The sequence below is a fragment of the Muscardinus avellanarius genome (genome assembly GCF_963383645.1).
Source record: "Muscardinus avellanarius genome assembly, chromosome: 11".
Lineage (NCBI taxonomy): Eukaryota > Metazoa > Chordata > Mammalia > Rodentia > Gliridae > Muscardinus > Muscardinus avellanarius.
Window position 1 is genome coordinate 65,080,922 of NC_137797.1, and position 20,350 is coordinate 65,101,271.

Here is a 20,350-nt window from a genome sequence, read left to right on the forward strand (position 1 = left end):
ACTTCTAGGGCCTTTTTGGTCTGAATAAGAGGACTTGGGGAAGAATAACCAAGAAATGGAAATTATGTAGAAATTTCCTAGAAAGTCACAATGTTCAGGCTGATTTAGGTCCTTTGAGTAGTCAAAAGGAAATCCCTTTGCTTTATCTTTGGCCTGAGGTTTTCTGTAAATATACCTTTGTTTCTAGTTTGATTTTTATTTTTATTTATTTTTTAAGCCAAAGCTGTTAAATGTTGTAGGGTCTAGTTTCAGTCAGCAGGGGGCACCCATTGCTTGTCTGTCAGCCCAGGGATCTCCAACAAAAGAATGGAGGAGAGAGTAAGTTCCTGTTTCAGAATTGCTTCCTCTGAAAATGTCATTAAACCATTACTACCTTTCAGGGCATCAAATGGGAAAAGTGTCTGGGATACTGGAACAAAAGCCGCACATGTCTCTAAATGAGGGACCTTAATGAGACTGGTTATGACCCACAGTTTTATGGGAGTTGTTTGGTGGACAGTTAATGCCTTTCCATTTATCCTGGGCACTTCTGAACTTTGCCTCCCGCCCCAATGGTCCCCGCTTTTGTTTTCTCTTAAACCTTTTGACCAGTAACTTACCATGTTTTCCTAATTCAAACCCCCTTTAGCCTTTTTTCTTCCCACTCCCTTTGGCATTTTTATTTGTTCCACTTTGACTGTTTTGGCTAGAGCTACAGTTCCCATGGGAGAAATAAGGGATTTGTAAAAGAAGGAAATCGGGGCATGTAGAGTACTTATTAATTGTTGTGGTGAAATTGAGAGCTAGAATTTAATGTGCATTGGAGGGATAATCATTAATCCAAAAATAAGTTTATAAGTTTCCTGAAAGCAAATGGAATGGTGTCTAGTGTCCTTTTAGTGCTACCCTTCAGCCAGTATATTTAACCAGACTTCTTTCCTGATTACTTTTTTATACCTTATCTAACGTAGCTTAGTGTTATCTGAACCCTTTCTTCTCAGTAGATGCCGGTTCAAGGAAACAGAATGTTTGTTTGTTTGTTTTTAGTACTGGAAATGAAACCCAGGGGCTTTCTACCTCTGGGCTACACTCCCAGACCTATTTTATATTTTATTTGGAAATAGGGTCTCACTAAGTTTCTGAGAACCTCACTAAGTAGCTGAGGTTGACTTTGAACCTGTGCAATCCTCCTGTCTCAGCCTCCCAAACGCGGGGATTACAAGAGTACGTCACCATGCCCAGCTAAGATATCAGAATTCTAATGGACTTCATTTTTTTTTTAATAAAGTGGTGGCAGAGAGGTATGGGTAGAGTTTATGATTCGAATTCTTACATAGTTCTAAGATTCTTAGAATATCAGTTTTTTATTTTCTTTTTCTTTTTTTTTTTTTTTTTTTTGCAATACTAGGGATTGAACCCAGGGGCATTCTACTCCTGAGCCCTATTTTTTATTCTTTATTTTGAAACAGGGTCTCACTAAGTTGTGGAGGGCCTCACTAAGTAGCTGAGGGTGACCGCGAATCTGCAATGCTCCTATCTCAGCCTCCTAAATATTGGCAGTACAAAGTGTGTGCCACGACTCCCGACTCAACTTTCTGAGTTTTAAAAATCTTTCTTTTCTAGGGCAGCAGAAAAGAAAGTGGTAAAAATCACCTCTGAACTACCACAAACAGAGGTAGGTATTCTGTTCCCTAGTGAAAGAGCAGTCTGCATTCTCTTTCTACATTTCTATTTGTGTCGTCATGTAAAAAAAATTCATTCATCGGTATTGACAAAATTTGATGTTGATTTCTTTACCAATTACTCTTAGGGCAGTAATTGGACTGGCACAGTAGGTAGTCACCTTTGAGCCTAAAGTCTTTCTATATAATGGTAATTCTCTAAGTTGTTCACAAAACAAACCTTAGATTAGAGTTTGGGAGGACAGTACCTTGAGAAAGCAACACTGGTATATGTTCCTTTTAAATTGCTGCTTGTTGGTAGGTGATACTGAAATTTCTTTGGATTCTATTTCAAGATCTTTGAAACCAGGTTTTAATTGAGATGTATTCAGTTTCACACCATTAGAAAATTATTAAGCTTTTCTAGAATGCCATGAGACAATGTTAACTAATTTCTAATTGGAAGATTACCACTAGTATTGAAACCAAGCTATTCTTTTGATCCCTTTTCAAAGGTCAACCAAACACAGCTTTTTTCTTCTTAGCTTCATGCAGAATGTGGGTTTTCTTTTATTCCTCCCTCTTGTTTTTGAAGGCATGAATGTAAAATAGTTTTTATATTTGCTTTCTGGAAACAACTCTTCATGTTAAGCCCTAGATCATAACTTGATATCCTCTAAAATTGTCAGTATTTTTAATTTTGACAAATGATCCCTTCCCCTCCCTTCTCCCTCTCTCCCAGATGCTATGGAGTGAACCTAGGTTTTGTGCATGGTAATTGCATGCTCTAGTGCTGAGCCATGTCCCTAGCCCTTTTTATATTATTTTGACACAGGGTCTCCCTAAGTTGCCCATCATGGCCTTAGACTTGCAGTCTTCTGCCTCATATTCCCTAGTAGCTGGGATTACAGGTGTACATCACCATCTCTAACCAACATTTTTTTAAACCAGGAAGTGAATGTTTCTCTTCTTTTTTTTTCTTTTGGCCTATTGTCTCATAGAGAATGCAGAAGAGGGCTGAACGATTTAATGTACCTGTGAGCTTGGAGAGTAAAAAAGCTGCTCGGGCAGCTAGGTGAGTGTCTACAGCCTTTTTAGACCTGAGATAAGTGATGGTAGAGAGGTGTGGGGGTGTGATCCTGTGTTTTTAGATATAAATATTGAGTTTCAGGTACTGGGAATCGGACCCAGGAGCATTTTACCTCTGAGCTATACCCCCAACCTTTTTTATTTTTTATTTTAAAACAGGGTCTTGTTAAATTGCTGAGACTGGCCTAGAATGTTATCCTCCTGTCTCGGCCTCCCAAATACTGGGATTATAGGTGTGCACCAATCTATCACACCTGGCTATAAATGTTGATTTTAAGTAGAACAGTGGCCCTGCTCAAAGGAAATTCTTTTTGGTCTGTTCAGAACATTTCTGCTGATATGGATATAGTAGCTATAGAAGGGGCTTTATTGCTGAATAAAGGGTTGTGGGTTTGTTGGGCTTTTTTTTTTCGAGTCTGGGAATGAAACCCAGGGGGGATTCAACCTCCGAGCTACACCCTCTGCCCTATTATTATTTTTTATTCTTTATTTTGAAGCAGGGTCTCACTAAGTTGTGGAGGGCCTCACTTAAGTAGCTGAGGCTGTCCTCGAACTGCAGTCCTCTGGTCTCAGCCTCCCAAAAGCTGGGATTACGAGTGTGCGCCATCACACCCGGCTAGAGTTTTTAAAATAGGTAAAAGTAGGAGTGTATTGCTTCTCATTCTAAAGACTTCCTTGTACCTTATTCTCTGGACTTTTGGTGAGAAGAAGAGTGAACCTCTTTCATGAAGTTGTTAGAATTAGCTAATGATTGCAAAACTTGAGATCACAAGCAAGAAGTGTCATGTATACCCTTGATGCGGAGACAGACAACCAGGAGTGTGAACAGCTTCCTAAAATTTAGCTTGTTTTTCTTTCTACAGGTTTGGGATTTCTTCAGTTCCAACAAAAGGTAAAAGAGAATAGAGATTCTTTTGAAAAACTTATCTTTTTTTTTTATTTCTGACATAACATAATTTCAACAAATAGGAGTAAACTTGTTAGCTATAGAAGCACTTAAGAGGTTATAGCATTTGCCTCTATGCTTCAGTAAATCTTACTTAAGCCTGCCCTGGCAATTAACATTCGGAAATTAGGAAAGAATAGAAGGAGTTGCCAGTATTTGTTTTCTTCCCTTGGCTATCTTCAGAAAAGTTTTTAAAACCTTGCTTGCTTATTCTGGTATCTTAATTAGCATAGAATTATTACGTACCTATTCAGTGTTTTGGATAGGTCACAGGAAAAAGGGTATCTTTTACCCTAACAATTTTACTTCTAGGAACTTATAAGAAAATACATTTGGGACTTAGCCATGAGGTTTAGCACAACAGTATTTATAACGATAAATAACTGGAAGCAACCAAATGGACAGTAGACAATCAGTTAAATAAATGGCTGCTATGATATAATAGATTATTCTATGTTAAAAATGATATATAAGCCAGGTGTGATGGTGCATACTTGTGATCTCAGTACTCTGGAGACTGGATAGGAAGATTGTAGGTTTAAGACCATGCTCAGCAACTTAGTGAGGTCCGCAGCAACTTAGACCCTATTTCAACTAAACATATTAAATCTAGTTGAGGGTATAGTTTGAAGATAGAACGCCTTTGGTTTCAGTCTCCAATACCCTCCCTTCCCCAAGGGGGATATATGTGTGTATATATATATATATTTTTTTTTTTTTAAATTTAATTTAATTTTTTTTTTTTTGTAGTACTGGAGACGAAAACCAGGGGCATTATAATTCCAAGCTACACCCCTAGCCCTACTTTTTTTTTTTTTTTTGTGGTATTGGGGGTGGAACTAAGGGGCTTTTCTGCTTCCTAGACCTATTTTATACTTTATTTGGAAACAGGGTCTGTTTCCAAATAAAGAATAAAAATACAGCAGGGGTTGTAGCTCAGAGATCAAATGTCCCTGGGTTCCATCCCCACACCCCCCCCCAAAAAAAAATAGTAAGTAAGCCGGGCATGGTGGCCCACGCTTGTAATCCCCGCACTCGGGAGGCAGAGACAGGAGGATCGCACAGGTTTGAAGCCGGCCGCGCTGGCTTAAGAGACCCTGTTTCCAAATAAAAATATAAAATAGTCTGGGAGTGTAGCCCGGAGGTAGAAGGGCTTCCAGGAACCCCAGTTCCAGCAAAAAAAAAAAAAAAAAGTAAAGTCAGGCATGATGGTGCACACTTGTGAATCCATTGTGCACCAATGTCTCAGCCTCCAGACATTGAAACATGAGGATTGCCAGTTAGAGGATAGCCTTAGCAATGTAGTGAGACTGTCAGCAACCTACTGGAGACACTGTTTCAAAAAAAATAAAAATAAAAAGGATTGGGAATATAGCTCAGGGGACATTGAATGCTCCTGGGTTCAATCCCTAGTACCACAAGGGAGGAAAAAAAGAAAAAGAGACTGAAACCAGGCATGGTGGCATACACCTGCAATCCCAATGCTTGGGAGGCTAAGACAGGAGGATCTCAGGTTTGCAGCCAGCCTTGGCAACTTAGCAAGGTTCTCATTAACCTAGTGAGACTCTGTTTCCAAATAAGAGATCAAAACAGGTTTGGAGTATAGCTTGGAGGTAGAATCCTCTGGGTCCATTCTACAGTTCCAAAACATAAATAAAATAAAATAAATAAAAAGACCAATGAAAAAAATTTTGGGCCACTATAAACTGGCTCATAGTTATAACAAGAGAGACATAAGATGGGTGCAGTGGTGCTTGCCTGTAATCCCAGTACGTGGAGGTCAGATACAGAAGGATCACAGGTTCGAGGACAGCACATAGTAATTTAGCAAGACCTGGTTTCAAAATAAAAATAATGAACTGGACGTGATGGCACATACTTGTAATCCCAGTACTTGGGAAGCTGAGACAGGAAGATCATAGGTTCACTGCCAGCCTCAGCTACTTAGTGAGGCCCTCCGCAACTTAGTGAGATCCTGTTTCAAAATAAAGAATAAAAAAATAGGGCCGGGGGTGTAACTTGGAAGTAGAATGCCTCTGGTACAACCTCCAGTACCGCCCCCCCCCCCAAAAAAAAAGGCTATTATTATATCATTAAGAAATTTTTGGTAGCATGGCGCACTCTTGTAATCCCAGCATTTGGGAGGCTGAGATTAGAGGATCATGGTTCGCGGACAGCCTCAGCTACTTAGTGAGGCCCTCTGCAACTCAGTGAGACTTGGTTTCAAAACTAAAGAATAAAAAAAATAGGGTAGGGGATGTAGCTTGAAGGTTGAATGCTCCTGGGTTCAACCTCTAGACCCACACACACAAAAAAAATTGGTGAAGGTACAACGGAAATCATTAAAGATGATGCTAAGCCTGGTGTGATGGTGCACGCTTATAATCTCGCTTCTTAGTGAGACCCTCTGCAACTCAGACTCTGTTTCAAAATACAAAGAATAAAAAATCGGGCTGGCGGTGTAGCTCAAGAGGTAGAAGGTCCCTAGATTTCATCCCTAGTACCACAAAAATAAACAAACAAACAAACATGATGCTATTTGGCAGGGCGTGGTGGTGCATACCTGTAACCCCAGTACATGAAATGCTGAGACAAGAGGATGGCAGGTTTGAGACCAGCAACTTAGTAAGATTCTCAGCAACTGACCAAGACCCTGATTAAAAACAAAAAATTAAAAAGGGGGTCTATATGTATAGCTTGAAGGTAGAATTCTCCCTCTTTTCCCTTTTTGGGGGGGGCACTGGGGATTGAATCTACAGGCATTCTACTTCTAAGCTACACATACCCCCAGCCTCATTTTTTATTTCTTTAGTTGGAAACAGAGTCTCAGTAGGTTTCTGAGAGTCTTGCTACTTTGCCAAGGTTGGCTTTGAATGTGCTATTCTCCTATTTTAGCCTCCCAAGTACTGGGATTACAAGCGTGTGCCACCAAGCCTGGCTCCCCTCTTCTCCTCCTCCTCCTCTTCCTCCTCCTCTTCCTCCTCTTCCTCCTCTTCTCCTTTTTCCTCCTCCTCCTCCTCCTCCTCCTCCTCCTCTTCCTCTTCCTTGTTCTTCTTCTTTTGCAGGTCTGGGGATGGAACCCAGAGGCATTTGACCTCCGAGCTATACCCCCTGCCCAGTTTTTTATTCTTTATTTTGAAACAGGGTCTCACTGAGTTGCAAAGGGCCTTAGTAAGTAGCTGAGGCTGGCCATGAACCTTGATCCTCCTGTCTCAGCCTCTCAAATGCTGGGATTATAAGCATTCACCACCATACCCAGCTTTGCCCTTTTTGTTTGTATTTATTTATTTATTTACATATATATTTGTGGGGGGGTACTGGGGGTGGGACCTAGGGGTTTTTCTATCTCTGGGCTATACTCCCAGACCTATTTTTTATATTTTTTATTTGGAGACAGGGTCTCACTAAGTTGCTGAGAGCCTCACTAAGTACCTGAGGCTGGCTTTGGACCTGTGCAATTCTCCTGTCTAAGCCTCCCAGCGTGGGGATTACAAGCGTGCACCACCCATGCCTGGCTTGCCCTTTTTATTTTGAAATAGGATCTTGCTCAATTGCCAGCATGGACCTGAAACCTATTATCTTCTCAAATTGCCAGTATTATATGCATGCACCACCATGCCTGATTTCTATCTTAATGTTTTTAAGGTTGATGTTATATCATGTACCATTATTCTATTTATTTTTATTGCTTATAATCTATTTTATGGATATACCACATTTTATTTATCTAGTTGTCAGTTAATGGTTGTTTGGGTTATTTTTACTTTTTATCTTATATGAATATGCTGCTGTGAACGTTTTAGTATAATTTTTTGTAGGTATATGTTTTCATTTCTCTTGGGCATATATCTAGGAATAGCGTTGCTAGAACATACGGAACTCTATTTTTAACTTCTTGAGAAATTGCCAAACTGTTATAGAAAAGAAGCACACCATTTTATGTCTTTACCAGCAAAGAATGCAGACATGATGATCTCTAGATGCATTTTCCTTCTCATCTTGGGGTAAAGAAAGGACTTTTGTCTTATATAGTGTGTTTATACTGTCTTAAGTTTATTTGAAGACTGTTAATTTCTTTTATGACATAAAGGAATTAAGTAAAACTTTTTTTTGCTTCCTTAGGTCTGTCATCTGACTCCAAGCCTATGGTATGAAATCTTTTTTTATACCTTGCAGATCCAGATCATAACTCTATACAGTTAGTTTTAAAGTTAAAGACTCCTTCTCCTTAGTTTGGTGACTCTTTCAGTACAGTGTTTGCTGAGCCAGTGGCACATACCTGCAGTACCAGCTACTCAGGAGGCTGTGCAGGAGGTTTGTAAATTTGAGGCCAACTTGGGTAGCATTGTGATATACTGTTTAAAAAAAAAAAACAGGCATGGTGTCATATGCCTATAATTCCAGTACTTTGGAAGGTGAGATAGGAGGATCAAAGGCTTGAGTATAGCCTCAGCAATTTAGTGAGATCCTCAGCTACTTAATGAGACACTGTTTCAAAATAAAAAGGGCTGGGCATGGTGGTAAATGCCTATAATCCCAGTACTTGGGCAGTTGAAACAGGAGGATCTCAGGTTCAAGGCCAGTCTCAACAAATAGACTCTCATCAACGTAGTGAGATCCTGCCTTGAAATAAACATAAGGGGCTGGGATGTAGCTCAGTGGCAAAGTGCTTGCCTTGCAAGTCCAGCAATCTGGGTTGGATCCCCAATTCCAAAAAGGCAACAAAAGGAGTACCCCAAAAATGAAAGTTAAGGGCAAGAAGGAAAAAACAAAACAACCTTTTAAGCCAGGTGTGGTGGTGCACACTCTTAATCTCAGTACTTGGGAGGCTGAGACAGGAGAATCTCAGGTTTTTGGCCAGCCTCAGCAGTTTAGTGAGGCCCTCTACAACTTAGACCTTTTTTTCAAAATAAAAAAGGGCTGAGGGTGTAGCTTGAAGTAGAATGCCCCTGGGTTCAACCCCCAGTGCCAAAAATCAAAAACAAAAAAATTAAAAAATTGGGTCGGGGAGGTAGAATGTCCTTGGGCTCAATCCCCAGTGTGACACACACAAGGTAAAGGGCTGGGGTAGCTCAGAGGTAGAACACCCTTGGCTTCTATCTCTAGTTCTCTCCTTACCCATAATATGCATACATACATACATACATATATATATGTATGTATGTATTTTATGTATATATAAAATGTATATTTTATATGTAAATTTACTAATTTACTTACTTATTTATATGTGGTACTGCTTATTGAACCCAGGGGCATTCTACCTCCGAGCTACACCCCCAAACCTGTATCTTATTCTTTATTTTGAAACTGGGTCTCACTGAGTTGCAAAGGGCCTCACTAAGTAGCTGGGGCTGTCCATTAAACCACTATCCTCTCTCATTCTCCCAAATGCTGGGATTACAAGCGTGCATACCCAGCTGATGTTTTTATTTTTAAAACAGGGTCTTGCTAGGTTAATGAGAATTTCACTACTTTTTGAGACTGTCCTCAAACTTTTTTTTTTTTTTTTTTTGGTACTGGGGATGGAACTAAGGGGCTTTCTACCTCCAGGCTACATTCCCAGACCTATTTTAGACATTTGGAAATAGGACCTCAGTAAGTTGCTGAGAGCCTCACTAAGTAGCTAGCTTTGAACTTCTGTGATCCTCCTGTCTTAGCCTCCCAAGTACTGGGATTACAGGGTCGCCATCATGCCCAGCTGTCCTCAAACCTTTGATCCTCCTGTCTTAGCCTACCGAGTACTGGGATTACAGGTATGTGCCACGATGTCCAGTTGTATATATTGTTAGAGGCACAGAAAGGTCAGGAAAATTGCTCTTATCTTCGTTACTGGAAACGTCTTCCTTCGTTTTGTTGGTATTGGGAATTGAATCCATAGGTATTCTGTCTCTGAGCTACTCCCAGCACTTCTTAATTTTGAAACAGGTCTCTCACTAGGTTGCTGAGAATCTCACTAAGGTGCTGAGGCTGGCCATGATCTTCTTATCTCAGCTTCCCAAGTACTGAAATTACAGAAGTGAGCCACTATGCCCAGCTTCCTTCCTCTTTTGAAAACATAAAATGATTTTGTTCCCAGGTATGGTGGCACATGCTTATAATCCCAGTTTTTGGAAGTCTTAAGACAAGAGAATCGGTGGTTCACGGCCAGCCTCTGCTACTTAGTGAGGCCCTCTGCAATTTAGTGACATCCTGTTTCAGAATAAAGAAAAAAAATAGGGCTGGGGGTGTAGCTTGGAGGTGGAACACCCCTTGTTCAATCCCTAGTACTGCAAAAAACAAAAAACAAAACCCTGTTACTTACAAAACAATCCCCTTTCCTTTTGGATTTGGAGTTCAGAGGCCTTGACCCAGAACTTTAAAAAATGTCTAATTTTTAACTACCACATGAGGGCAGGACTGGTGGTACATGCTATAATCCTAGTATTTTAAGGCTGAGATGGAAGGATTACAGGTTAGCAGCCAGCCTCAGCAATTTAACAAGGCCCTCAGCAACTTAATGAGACTCTATTTCAAAAATGAAAATAATACAGCACTAGGGGATGGAGCTCAGAATTCCCCCAGGTTTGATCTTAAGTACCAAAAAAAATATGAATAAATACACTTTATTTATTTTTTTCGAGTCTGGGGATGGAACCCCAGGGCCATTCGACCTCTGAGCTACAACCCCTGCTTTATTTTTTATTCTTTATTTTGAAACAGGGTCTCACTGAGTTGCAAAGGGCCTCACTAAGTAGCTGAGACTGTCTTGAGAACTGCGATCCTCCGGTCTTGGCCTCCCAAATGCTGGGATTACAAGCATATGCCACATCCCTGGCTCAAAAAAAGTGAATAAAAAATAATAAAATCAGTAGTAAAGCTGGGTGTGGTGTTGCATGCCTATAACTCTAGTATTTTGGAGCTGAGACAGGATGATCACAGGTTCAAGGCCAGCCTCAGCACCTTAGAGAGACCTTATTTCAAAATAAAAAAATAACTGGGTTTGGTTGCACATACTATAGTCTCAGTATTTGGGAGGCCGAGACAGGATTGCAGATTTGAGGACAGCCTCAGCAAATAGTGACACTCATCAACATAGCAAGACCCTATTTAAAAATAGAATAAAATAGGGTTGGTGTGTAGCTCAGAGGTAGAATGCCCTTGGATTCAATACCCAGTGCCATTAAAAAAAAATCAAAAGGATGGAGGTGTGGCTCAGAGGTAGAATGCCCCTGGGTTCAATTTCCAGTACCACACACTTAAAAAGTATTGATAAAGTCAGAAGTAAAGAATGGTAAAATAAGTATGGGCTTACAGGTTGTGGTGGTGCATGCTTGTTATTATCCCTGTACTTGGGAAGTAAGATAGGAGGATTGAAAGTTTGAAGCCATCCTCAGCAACTTGGGGAGACTCTGTTTAAAAATAAAAAATAAAAAGGGCTGGGGGTATAGCTCCAAGATAGAATGTTCTTGGGTTCAATTCCTATTATGAAAAGAAAAAGGAAAGAAAAAAGGCCTGGGCCATTGTAACCAGTCAGCATGTTTAAAAAATGAAAACATGTTGTAGTAAAATATATTCACCTTTATGAAATCCTGTTTTGGGGTTATTGTTAAGTATTGTAAGTGAAATTGAAATGTTTATTATTGATGTTATTAATAAAAATGTCCTAAACAACCTTATGATTACAAGTCTCATATACCAAGGCTTCCAAGAAAAGAGAGGGAAGAGAATTAAATTGGGTAGTGGTGGTACATTTGTTTCTGAAGATGGGAAGACCGAAATGATAATTTCCCTCTGCTTGGAGATTGAGTTAAGAACTATTTGAAGAAATTATATAGGAACTAATGATTTGAATTGTGAACGATGGACTTGTTTAGAGGTGACAATTTATGTATGTTTTCAAATAGTGTTTGGCCTGCTTTGTTCTTAAAACCTCCTTAGGCCACCTTGATTTTTAAAAGTATCCCTGTGTTTTTGTAGGTTAACCTGGATAAGCTAAAGGAACGAGCACAAAGATTTGGTTTGAATGTTTCTTCGATTTCTAGAAAGGTAATGTAGATCGGATGAAAGTGCTGTTTATACAATATTAGAGCAGCTTTTTGGGGGGCTTGCATAGTTTGGAAATGACACTCCTGAGACTTAGCACTTCATTTCCTTTGAATTAAACCTTTTCTCACTGACATAGGACCTGTTTGATAAGATAATTATTTAATTCTACAGATTAGTGTCATAGCTTTCATCCAGGCCGCTGAAGCATGATCTATATTTCTCTAGGTTGAGATGCTGGATGCAAGCTGGGTACTGTGGTGCATGCCTGTAATCCCAGTATTTGGGAGACTGAGATAGGAGAATTGCAGGTTCAAGGCCAGCCCAGCAGTTTAGCGAGACCTTGATTCAAAATAAACAATAAAATAGGTCTGGGGGTGTAGCTCAGAGATAGTATGCCCCTTGATTCAATCCCTAGTTCCACACACACATACACAAAAAGATGTTGAATGCAGTGATGTAAAAACTTGTTACATTAGCCAGGCATGGTGACACACGCTTGTAATCCCAGCATTTGGGAGGCTGAGACTGGAGGATCACAGTTTGCGGCCAGCCTCAATTTTTTACTTAATGAGGCCCTTTGCAATTCAGTGAGACCCTGTAGGGCTGGGGATATAGCTCAAAGGTAGAATGCCCCTGGGTTCCATCCTTAGTCACACACACACACACACACACACACACACACACACACACACACACACACCTTGTTGGGCATGGTGGTGCATGGGGCTGGGAAAATAGCTCAAAGGTAGAATGCCCCTGGCATTCTGGGTTCTATCCCCAGTAACACACACACACACACACACACACACACACACCCCTTGTTAAATCTGGTTGGGCATGGTGGTGAATGCCCCTGGGTTCCAGCCCCAGTAACAAACACACACACACACACCTTGTTATATCTGGTTGGGCATGGTGGTGCATACCCGTAATACCCAGTAAAACACACACACACACACACACACACACACACACACACACACACACACCTTGTTACATCTGGTTGGGCATGGTGGTGCATGCCTGTAATACCAATACTTGAGAGACTGAGATAGGAGGATTACAGGTTTAAAGCCAGCCTAATCAATTTAATGAGACTCTCAGCAATTTCTAAATTATAAAACAAACAAACAAACAAAAAAAGCCAGGCCTGGTGTCACACACCTGTAATCCCAGTACTTGGGAGGCCGAGACAGGAAGATCGCAAGTTTGAAGACAGCCTCAGCAACTTTTTGTGAGTGTGTGGGACTGGTGATTAAACTCAGGGACATTCTGCCTCAAAGCTACAACCCAGCCCTATTTTTTTTTTTTTTTTTTAATGTGGAAACAGGGTCTCACTAAGTTGCAGGGTACCTCACTAAGTAGCTGAAGCTAGTCATGAAGCTTCTTCTATCCTCCTGTCTCAGCCTCCCAAGTACTAGGATTACAAGAATGTGCTGCCACACCCAGCTAGGAATAATGATTCTTAGACCACCTCTAGTATAATTAAAAATATTATAAACAGAAGAAATTTGTATTGTGGTGAATGGCCAAGGACGAAGGTACTTTGGATCTTTGATCCTGGCTCTCATCTATCTCCTTTTGAATATGAGAGCTAAGTGTCTGAGACGCTCAGCAGTAACTTCACCCCGTCTTCTAGGAGAACTTTGTATCTTCAGGATTTACAAAATTGCCTTGCTGGGCCTGGTGGCACATGATTGTAATCCCAGTACTTGGAAAGCGGAGACAGGAGGATCCTAGATTTGTGGCCAGTCTGAGCTACTTAGTGAGGCCCTCTACAACTTAGACCCTGTTTCAAAATAAAAAATAAAATAAGACTGGGGGGTAGCTTGGAGGTAGATTACCCCTGGGTTCAATTCCCAGTGCTACCAAAAAAATTGTACAAAATTGAACATCATATCTCCTACTGTTTAATTCATATGTACACATTTGTTAGAAGAATTCCATCATACTATATTGTCTTCTTGTATTCCCTGTCTCCATATTTGACCTACTTTTAGTTCATAGGAGACTGAGTATAACATAAAAGTGATTTTTATTAACTTTGTGACCTTGAGCAAATGACTAAACTTCAATCTTCATCTTTAAAGTTTAGAATAATACCTAACACTTGGTTGGGAAGAATAAATAATTATGTACTTGAAGTCTTGTGACATTTTTGACTTAATAAATGTTAGGGTTTTTTGTTTGTTTTTGTTTTTGTTTTGGTGGTACTGGGGTTCCTGGATACCCTTCTACCTCCGGGCTACACTCCCAGACCTATTTTATATTTTTATTTGGAAACAGGGTCTCTTAAGCCAGTGAGGCTGGCTTCAAATCTGCGTGATCATCTGCCTCCGCCTCCCAAGCCCGGGGATTACAAACGTGTGCCACCATGTCCGGCTTCCTTTTTTTTTTTTTTTTTTTTTTAGTTCTGTTAGTAAGCTGGCTTTATGGGTTTGTTTTTTTGTTTTGTTTTTGTTTTTGCTTTGAGATCAAACCTTGGGTCTCAAGCATGCTAGGTAAGTGCTTTACCACTAAGCTACACCTCCCACTTCCAGCCCTATAACCGGATTTTTTCTCTCCCTATTTGTAGTAAATATAAGCTGTTTCAGAATGAATCTGGAAGGAGAGAACTTGGAGAAAAGAGATTAAAACATAGGAAAGGCTGGGCATGGTGGCGCAAGCTTGTAATCCCCACGCTTGGTTCGAAGCCAGCTGCGCGCGCTGGCTTAGGAGACCCTGTTTCCAAATAAAAATGTAAAAATAGGTCTGGGAGTGTAGCCCAGAGGTAGAAGGGCTTCCAGGAACCCTAGTACCACCAAAAAAAAAAAAAAAAAAAAAAAAAAAACATAGGAAAAGGAAGCTTTTTTTGCTGTACTGGTGATGGAACCCAAGGGCATTCTACCTCCAAGCTACACACCCAGTTCTATTTTTTTAGTCTTTATCTTGAAACAGGGTCTCACTGAGTTGCAAAGGGCCTCACTAAGTAGCTGAGACTGTCTGCAAACTGCAATCCTCCTGTCTCAGCCTCCCAAATGCTAGGATTACAAATGTGTGCCACCATGTTCAACAGGAAGCTTTTGTGTGTGTGTGTGTGGTACTGGGGGGTGGAACCCAGGGGCATTGTACCACTGAGCTACACCCCCAGCCCTATTTTTTAGTTAGTTAGTTAGTTAGTTAGTTAGTTTGTTTGTTTGTTTGTTTGTTTTTGCTGTACTAAGGTGGATCCCAGGGGCATTCTGCCTCCAAGGTACACCCCTAGCCCTTTTTTTTTTTTTTCTTTATTTTGAAACAGGGTCTCATTGAGTTGCAGAGAGCCTCACTAAATAAATAGCTGAGGCTGTCAGCAAACTGCAGTCCTTCTGTCTCGGCCTCCCAGATGCTGGGATTACAAGCATGCGCCACCACACTCCGCTAGTCCTTTTATTTATTTATTATTTATTTAACTATTTTTTGCAGTACTGGGGATGGAACCCAGGGCATTCTACCTCCGAGCTACACCCCCAGCCCTAGTTTTTAATTCTTTATTTTTTGAAACAGGGTCTCACTGAGTTGTAAAGGGTCTCACTAAGTAGCTGAGGCTGTTTGCGAACCACAATTCTCCTGTCTCAGCCTCCCAAATGTTAGGATTATAAGCGTGTGCCACCACACCCGGCTAGTCCTTTTACTTTACTTTTTATTTATTTATTTTTTGGGTGGTACTGGGGATGGAACCCTTTTACCTCCGGGCTATACTCCCAGACCTATTTTATATTTTTTTATTTGGAAACAGGGTCTCTTCAGCCAGTGAGGCTGGCTTCGAACCTGCACGATCCTCCTGTCTCTGCCTCCCATGCACGGGGATTACAAGTGTGTGGCACCACGCCTGGCTTAGTCCTTTTATTAACAAGGTATCACCAAGTTTCAAAGTGCCTTCCTAAGTAGCTGAGGCTATCCGTGAACCTCAATCCTCCAGTCTCTGCCTTCCAAATTCTGGGATTACAAGCGTATGTCACCACTTCTGGGCATAGTATTTGTTTTTAAGTAATTTTTTTTCTCTTAGAACTTAGCGTTAACCTAAATCCTGAAATTGCAACTGGCCACACACTCTGATAAGAATTGTCTAGTTCCAAGTCATTTGCTTAATCTTGTCTATCACTGGAGATGATTTGCTACCTCATATTTGTTTAGTTAGCCAATCTTTGTGATATGATGAAGGACCAGCCATATCAACACACTCCTGTCTGAATATCTTGAAGTTCTGGGTTCCAGTAAAGCCTATATATTTAGCTGGGCATTGTGGTGCATGCTTGTAATCCCCGTGCTTGGGAGGCTGAGACAGGAGGGTTGCACTGGTTCAAAGCCAGCCTCAGCTACTGAGTGAGGCTCTCAGCAATTTAGTGAGACCCTGTTTCCAAATAAAATATAAAATAGGCCTGGGAGTATATAGCCTGGAGGTAGAAAAGCCTCTGGGTTCCACCTCCAGTACCACACACACACACACACACACACACACACACACACACACACATCCCTATATCTTTTAGCCACTTGTTTTGTTTAATTTTTTTTTGGTGGTACTGGGGGTTGAACCCAGGAGCTGTACTCCCAGACCTCATTTATTTTATTTGGAAACAGGGTCTCACTAAATTGCTGAGAGCCTCACTAAGTAGCTGAGGTGGGCTTCAAACCTGTACAATCCTCCTGTCTTAGCCTCCCAAGTGCGGGGATTACAAGTGTGCACCACCACACCCGGCTAGCCACTTGTTTTATAGTTTTCTAGGTGGAGATTTCATTCAGTTAGATGTGGAACGGTAGTAGAGATGTGTCTTTTTCATACTAGTATGAAGAACACACCTCCTGTCATCTCTGTTGCATATAATTTGTGTTTGCTTGATCCAAGTTAAAGCCCTCCTTTCTTGCTTTCTTTTTAGTTAACAGAGCTGTAGACCTGTATATATGGATAGAAAAAGGAAGTATATGAGAGCAAAAGAACCAAGGATCAAGTAATATTTATAAGAGACAAAGAGAGTGAGAGTGAGAGAAAAAGTGTGTCTGTGTGTGTGTGTGTGTGTGTGTGTGTGTGTGTGTGACATTCTACCTCTGAGCTACATTCTCAGCCCTATTTTATTTTTTGTTTTGAAACAGGGTCTCACTAAGTTGCTGAGGCTGGCCTCAAACCTGTAATTCTTCTGTCTCAGCCTTGCAAGTACTAGAGTTACAAATGTGCACCACCATGCCCAGCTATGATGGATTTTTATAAAAAAGTTGCAGTCTGCTCATCTCTTCTTTATAATTTGGATTTATAGCTTGAGTATATTACAGATGTGAGGAAACAAAATCTCTGCCGTTCTTCCTAGGGTGACTTTTTATAACTGCTCATAATTTTGGTTTTCAGCTCCACTGATATACCGTACACATTAGGTACAAACAGAAACTTAAAATTTGGCTTCCCACACTCACTTCCCCCATCATCCTTGCCTTTCCCCCCTGCCCAATAAAAGTCTGTCCGTTCATGTTCCTAGCTAGACTTTCAGTGAATAGGATCCTGTTGGTTTAGGATAATGGGAAGTGACAGGGCATAGAATGGCTTTGGCATTTATAGACATTTTTTACACAAGAGGCTGTAAATTGTCCCCTCCAACTCTTTGGCTTTTTTGAGGATAGAATGGCATCCCTTTTCTCATATAAGCCTCATAGCGACTACGGGCTAAGAAGCCTCTTACCCCCTCAAACAAAACAAAACCCAGATAAATAAGATCTGCCTGGTTGGTTCAGATTGATCACCAGCTTCGTTTTCAGTCTTGTGCTTGACTGGTTGGGTTTTTTTCTCGGTTAGTTTTTCATGCCTCCCAAGAGAAGTAGTATTTGAGTTAGTCCTATTGGTTAAAGATAGGCCAGGCACAGAGGAAATTCTCTTTGAAAGGAGTAAGAACATTTGCATAGGGGAAGTGAAGATGGTCAGGCAGCCCAATTGATATATTATGGTCAAGGGACATTAGTTTTGCTAAAACTAAATCTAGAGCCAGGTGTGGTGGCACACGCCTGTTAATCCCAGTACTTGGGAGGCTGAGACAGGAGGACCACAGATTTGAGGACAGCTTTAACAAGTAGTGAGACTCTCATCAACTAGTGAGACCTTGTTTCCAAATAAGAAATAAAATTGGGCTGGGAGTGTAACGCTAAGGTAGAATGCCTTAAGTTCCATCCCTACTAACACACACACACACACACACACACACACACACACACTCTCTCTCTCTCTCTCTCTCTCTCTCTCTCTCTCTCTCTCTCTCTCTCTAAATCTAGTGCTGGGCATGGTAACTTATTCCTGTAATCCGAATACTTAGGATGGTTGAGACAGGAGGATTATAGGTTTGAGGACAGCCTCAGCAACCTAGTGTGACCCTGTTTTAGAACAAAAAATAAAAAGGGCTAAATCCTAGTCTTAGAGCTGTAGTGTTAACTGATATAGCGGATTATTTTGTTTTTCAAACACTGGTATACTTGGGAAAATGAAACTTTATATTTTAGGAAGTTATAGGATATCCATCTAAGGGGTGTGTTTTAGGAAATAAAGAGCCCAGGCACTACGAAGGACACTGGAGAGTGGTTGATACTCTCTTCCCTTCCCAGGAATATATAGGGCACATTACTGATATGTTTCTGATTTGGCAATACATGAGTTGAACCCAGAGTGTCTGCATCTGACCTATTCCCTTGCCCCCTCTTTTTTTTTTTTTTTAAGATTTAAAGTTTATTGAAAAGATAGAAATACAGAAAATAGTTACAGCCCCATGCCAAAATGGTATGAGGGGGGAGGGTGGCCCTGGCCAACTCACCACTCCCCCGATACAGTACGTGAACCGGAATTTTTATACCCATGACCTCCATCTTGTTTACGTAATTTTGACGTGGTGAACGTCCCTGTCCCTTGCCCTTTTTTTATCTTGAGACAGGGACTCACTCACTAAGTTGCCTAGGCTGGTCTTGAACCTTTGATCCTCCTGCCTTAGCCACCCAGTAGCTGGGATCCCAGGTATGGGCCTACTGCCAGTTTTCTTCTCTGATTACTCTGTGTAACACAGTGTTAAAATTTAAGAAGGTTGAAAACTAAATATTTCTCTGCTGATGAATTTCCTTTTGTTGAGGTTGGTAGCTAGGATATTTTTTAATAGTTACAGTGATTTTTTTTTCTTTTTTCATTTTTTGGAACCGGGATTTGAACCCAGGGGCATTCTATCTCCAAGTTATACCCCCAGTCCTATTTTTTTATTTTTTTCGGTGCTGGGGATGGAACCCAGGGGCATACTACCTCCGAACTACATCCCCAGTACTATTTTTTATTCTTTAATTTGAAACAGGGTCTCACTGAGTTGCAAAGGGCCTCGCTAAGTAGCTGAGCCTGTCCTTGAACCTCGATCCTCCTGTCTCAGCCTACCAAATGCTGGGGTTACAAGCGTGCGCCACCATGCCTGGCTATTATCTTTGCTTATTATTGGTTGAAAATGAACTACCTCAGAGTGGGAAAGATATTAGGCCTGCCTGTTTGGGTTTTTTTTTTTTTTTTTTTTTTTTTTTTTTTTTTGCTACTGGGGGTAGAACCCAGGACCATTCTACCTCAAGCCTACTACACCTCTAGTCCTAACTAACTTGTGAATGGGCCTCACTAAGCAGCTGAGGCTGGCCGCAAACTTATGATCCTCCTGTCACAGCTTCCCAAGTGCTGGGATAACAAGCGTGCACCACCATGCCTTGCCACCTGCCTGTTTTTGAAGAGCTTCTCACTGAAATGTTTTGAGATTCCAAAGAAGCTAGGACAAAAAGTCAATTTCAGGCATAGGAAAGCACTAGAGTTTTCCTGTATACAAATTTCATGTGGCTAACTAATGGCAGTCTGCTTTCAATTCATGATTTTTTTAGGGGGGTACTGAAGATTGAACCCAGGGGCATTCTACCTCTGAGCCATACCCCTAGCCCTATTTTTTATTCTTTATTTTGCCGAGGGCCTCACTAAGTACCTGTGGCTGACCATGAACCCAGATCTTCCTGTCTCAGCCTCCCAAGTACTAGTATTACAAGTGTGTGCCACCACGCCTGGCTAATTCATGCTGGTTTTTTTTTTTTTTTTTTTTGGAAGACCTGTTTGATTCTTATTGATTCCTTTCCACCATCTGAAATAAATGAAGACGTACTCATTATTCTCATTATTTCTTCTTTAGTGCAGGTTTTGGCATAGAAGTTAGCTGTTGGGGTGTAGACAGAAGGAAGAAGTTCTTACTATGCATTTAGTCACTAGCTTTCTCAGAGGATCCATGGTTAGGACTTGTTAGTTTAAGTATGCATGAACAGACTTTTCCAAAAGAATAACTATGGGGTCATGCATAAGACAGTGCCAGTGTGGATCTTTTAAGAGCTGAAAAACTATAAGCTATGGTTAGGGATTTGGTACAATATTCCTAAAGGGGGTAGTTGAGCCAGGGATGGTGGCAAATGCTTGTAATCCCAGTACTTAGGAGGCTGAGATAGGAGGATTGCAGGTTCAGGGCCAGCTTTGGCAATTTAGCAAGACCCTGATTTCAAATAAAATTGGGCTGGGGTATAACTTAGTGGTAGACTGCCTCTGATTCAATCCCTAGTACCACAGAAAACTAAATAAAGGGGGTAGTTGTAGGAAAATTAGATC

General features: G+C 40.9%; 1 protein-coding gene across 2 annotated transcripts in view; it reads left to right on the plus strand.

The window, feature by feature from the left end:
- SARNP (SAP domain containing ribonucleoprotein) overlaps window positions 1-20,350 on the plus strand; it is a gene marked incomplete at both ends in the record, with an annotated part of 73,962 nt that overhangs the window by 22,491 nt on the left and 31,121 nt on the right. The window contains 5 exons of one of the 2 annotated variants that reach the window (XM_080705245.1): window positions 1,603-1,654; window positions 2,642-2,715; window positions 3,593-3,621; window positions 7,798-7,823; window positions 11,635-11,703. In XM_080705245.1, coding sequence (XP_080561371.1) covers window positions 1,603-1,654; window positions 2,642-2,715; window positions 3,593-3,621; window positions 7,798-7,823; window positions 11,635-11,703 — 250 coding nt within the window. The remainder of the gene's footprint in view (window positions 1-1,602; window positions 1,655-2,641; window positions 2,716-3,592; window positions 3,622-7,797; window positions 7,824-11,634; window positions 11,704-20,350) is intronic. The other variant, XM_080705246.1, reaches the window with a different exon arrangement.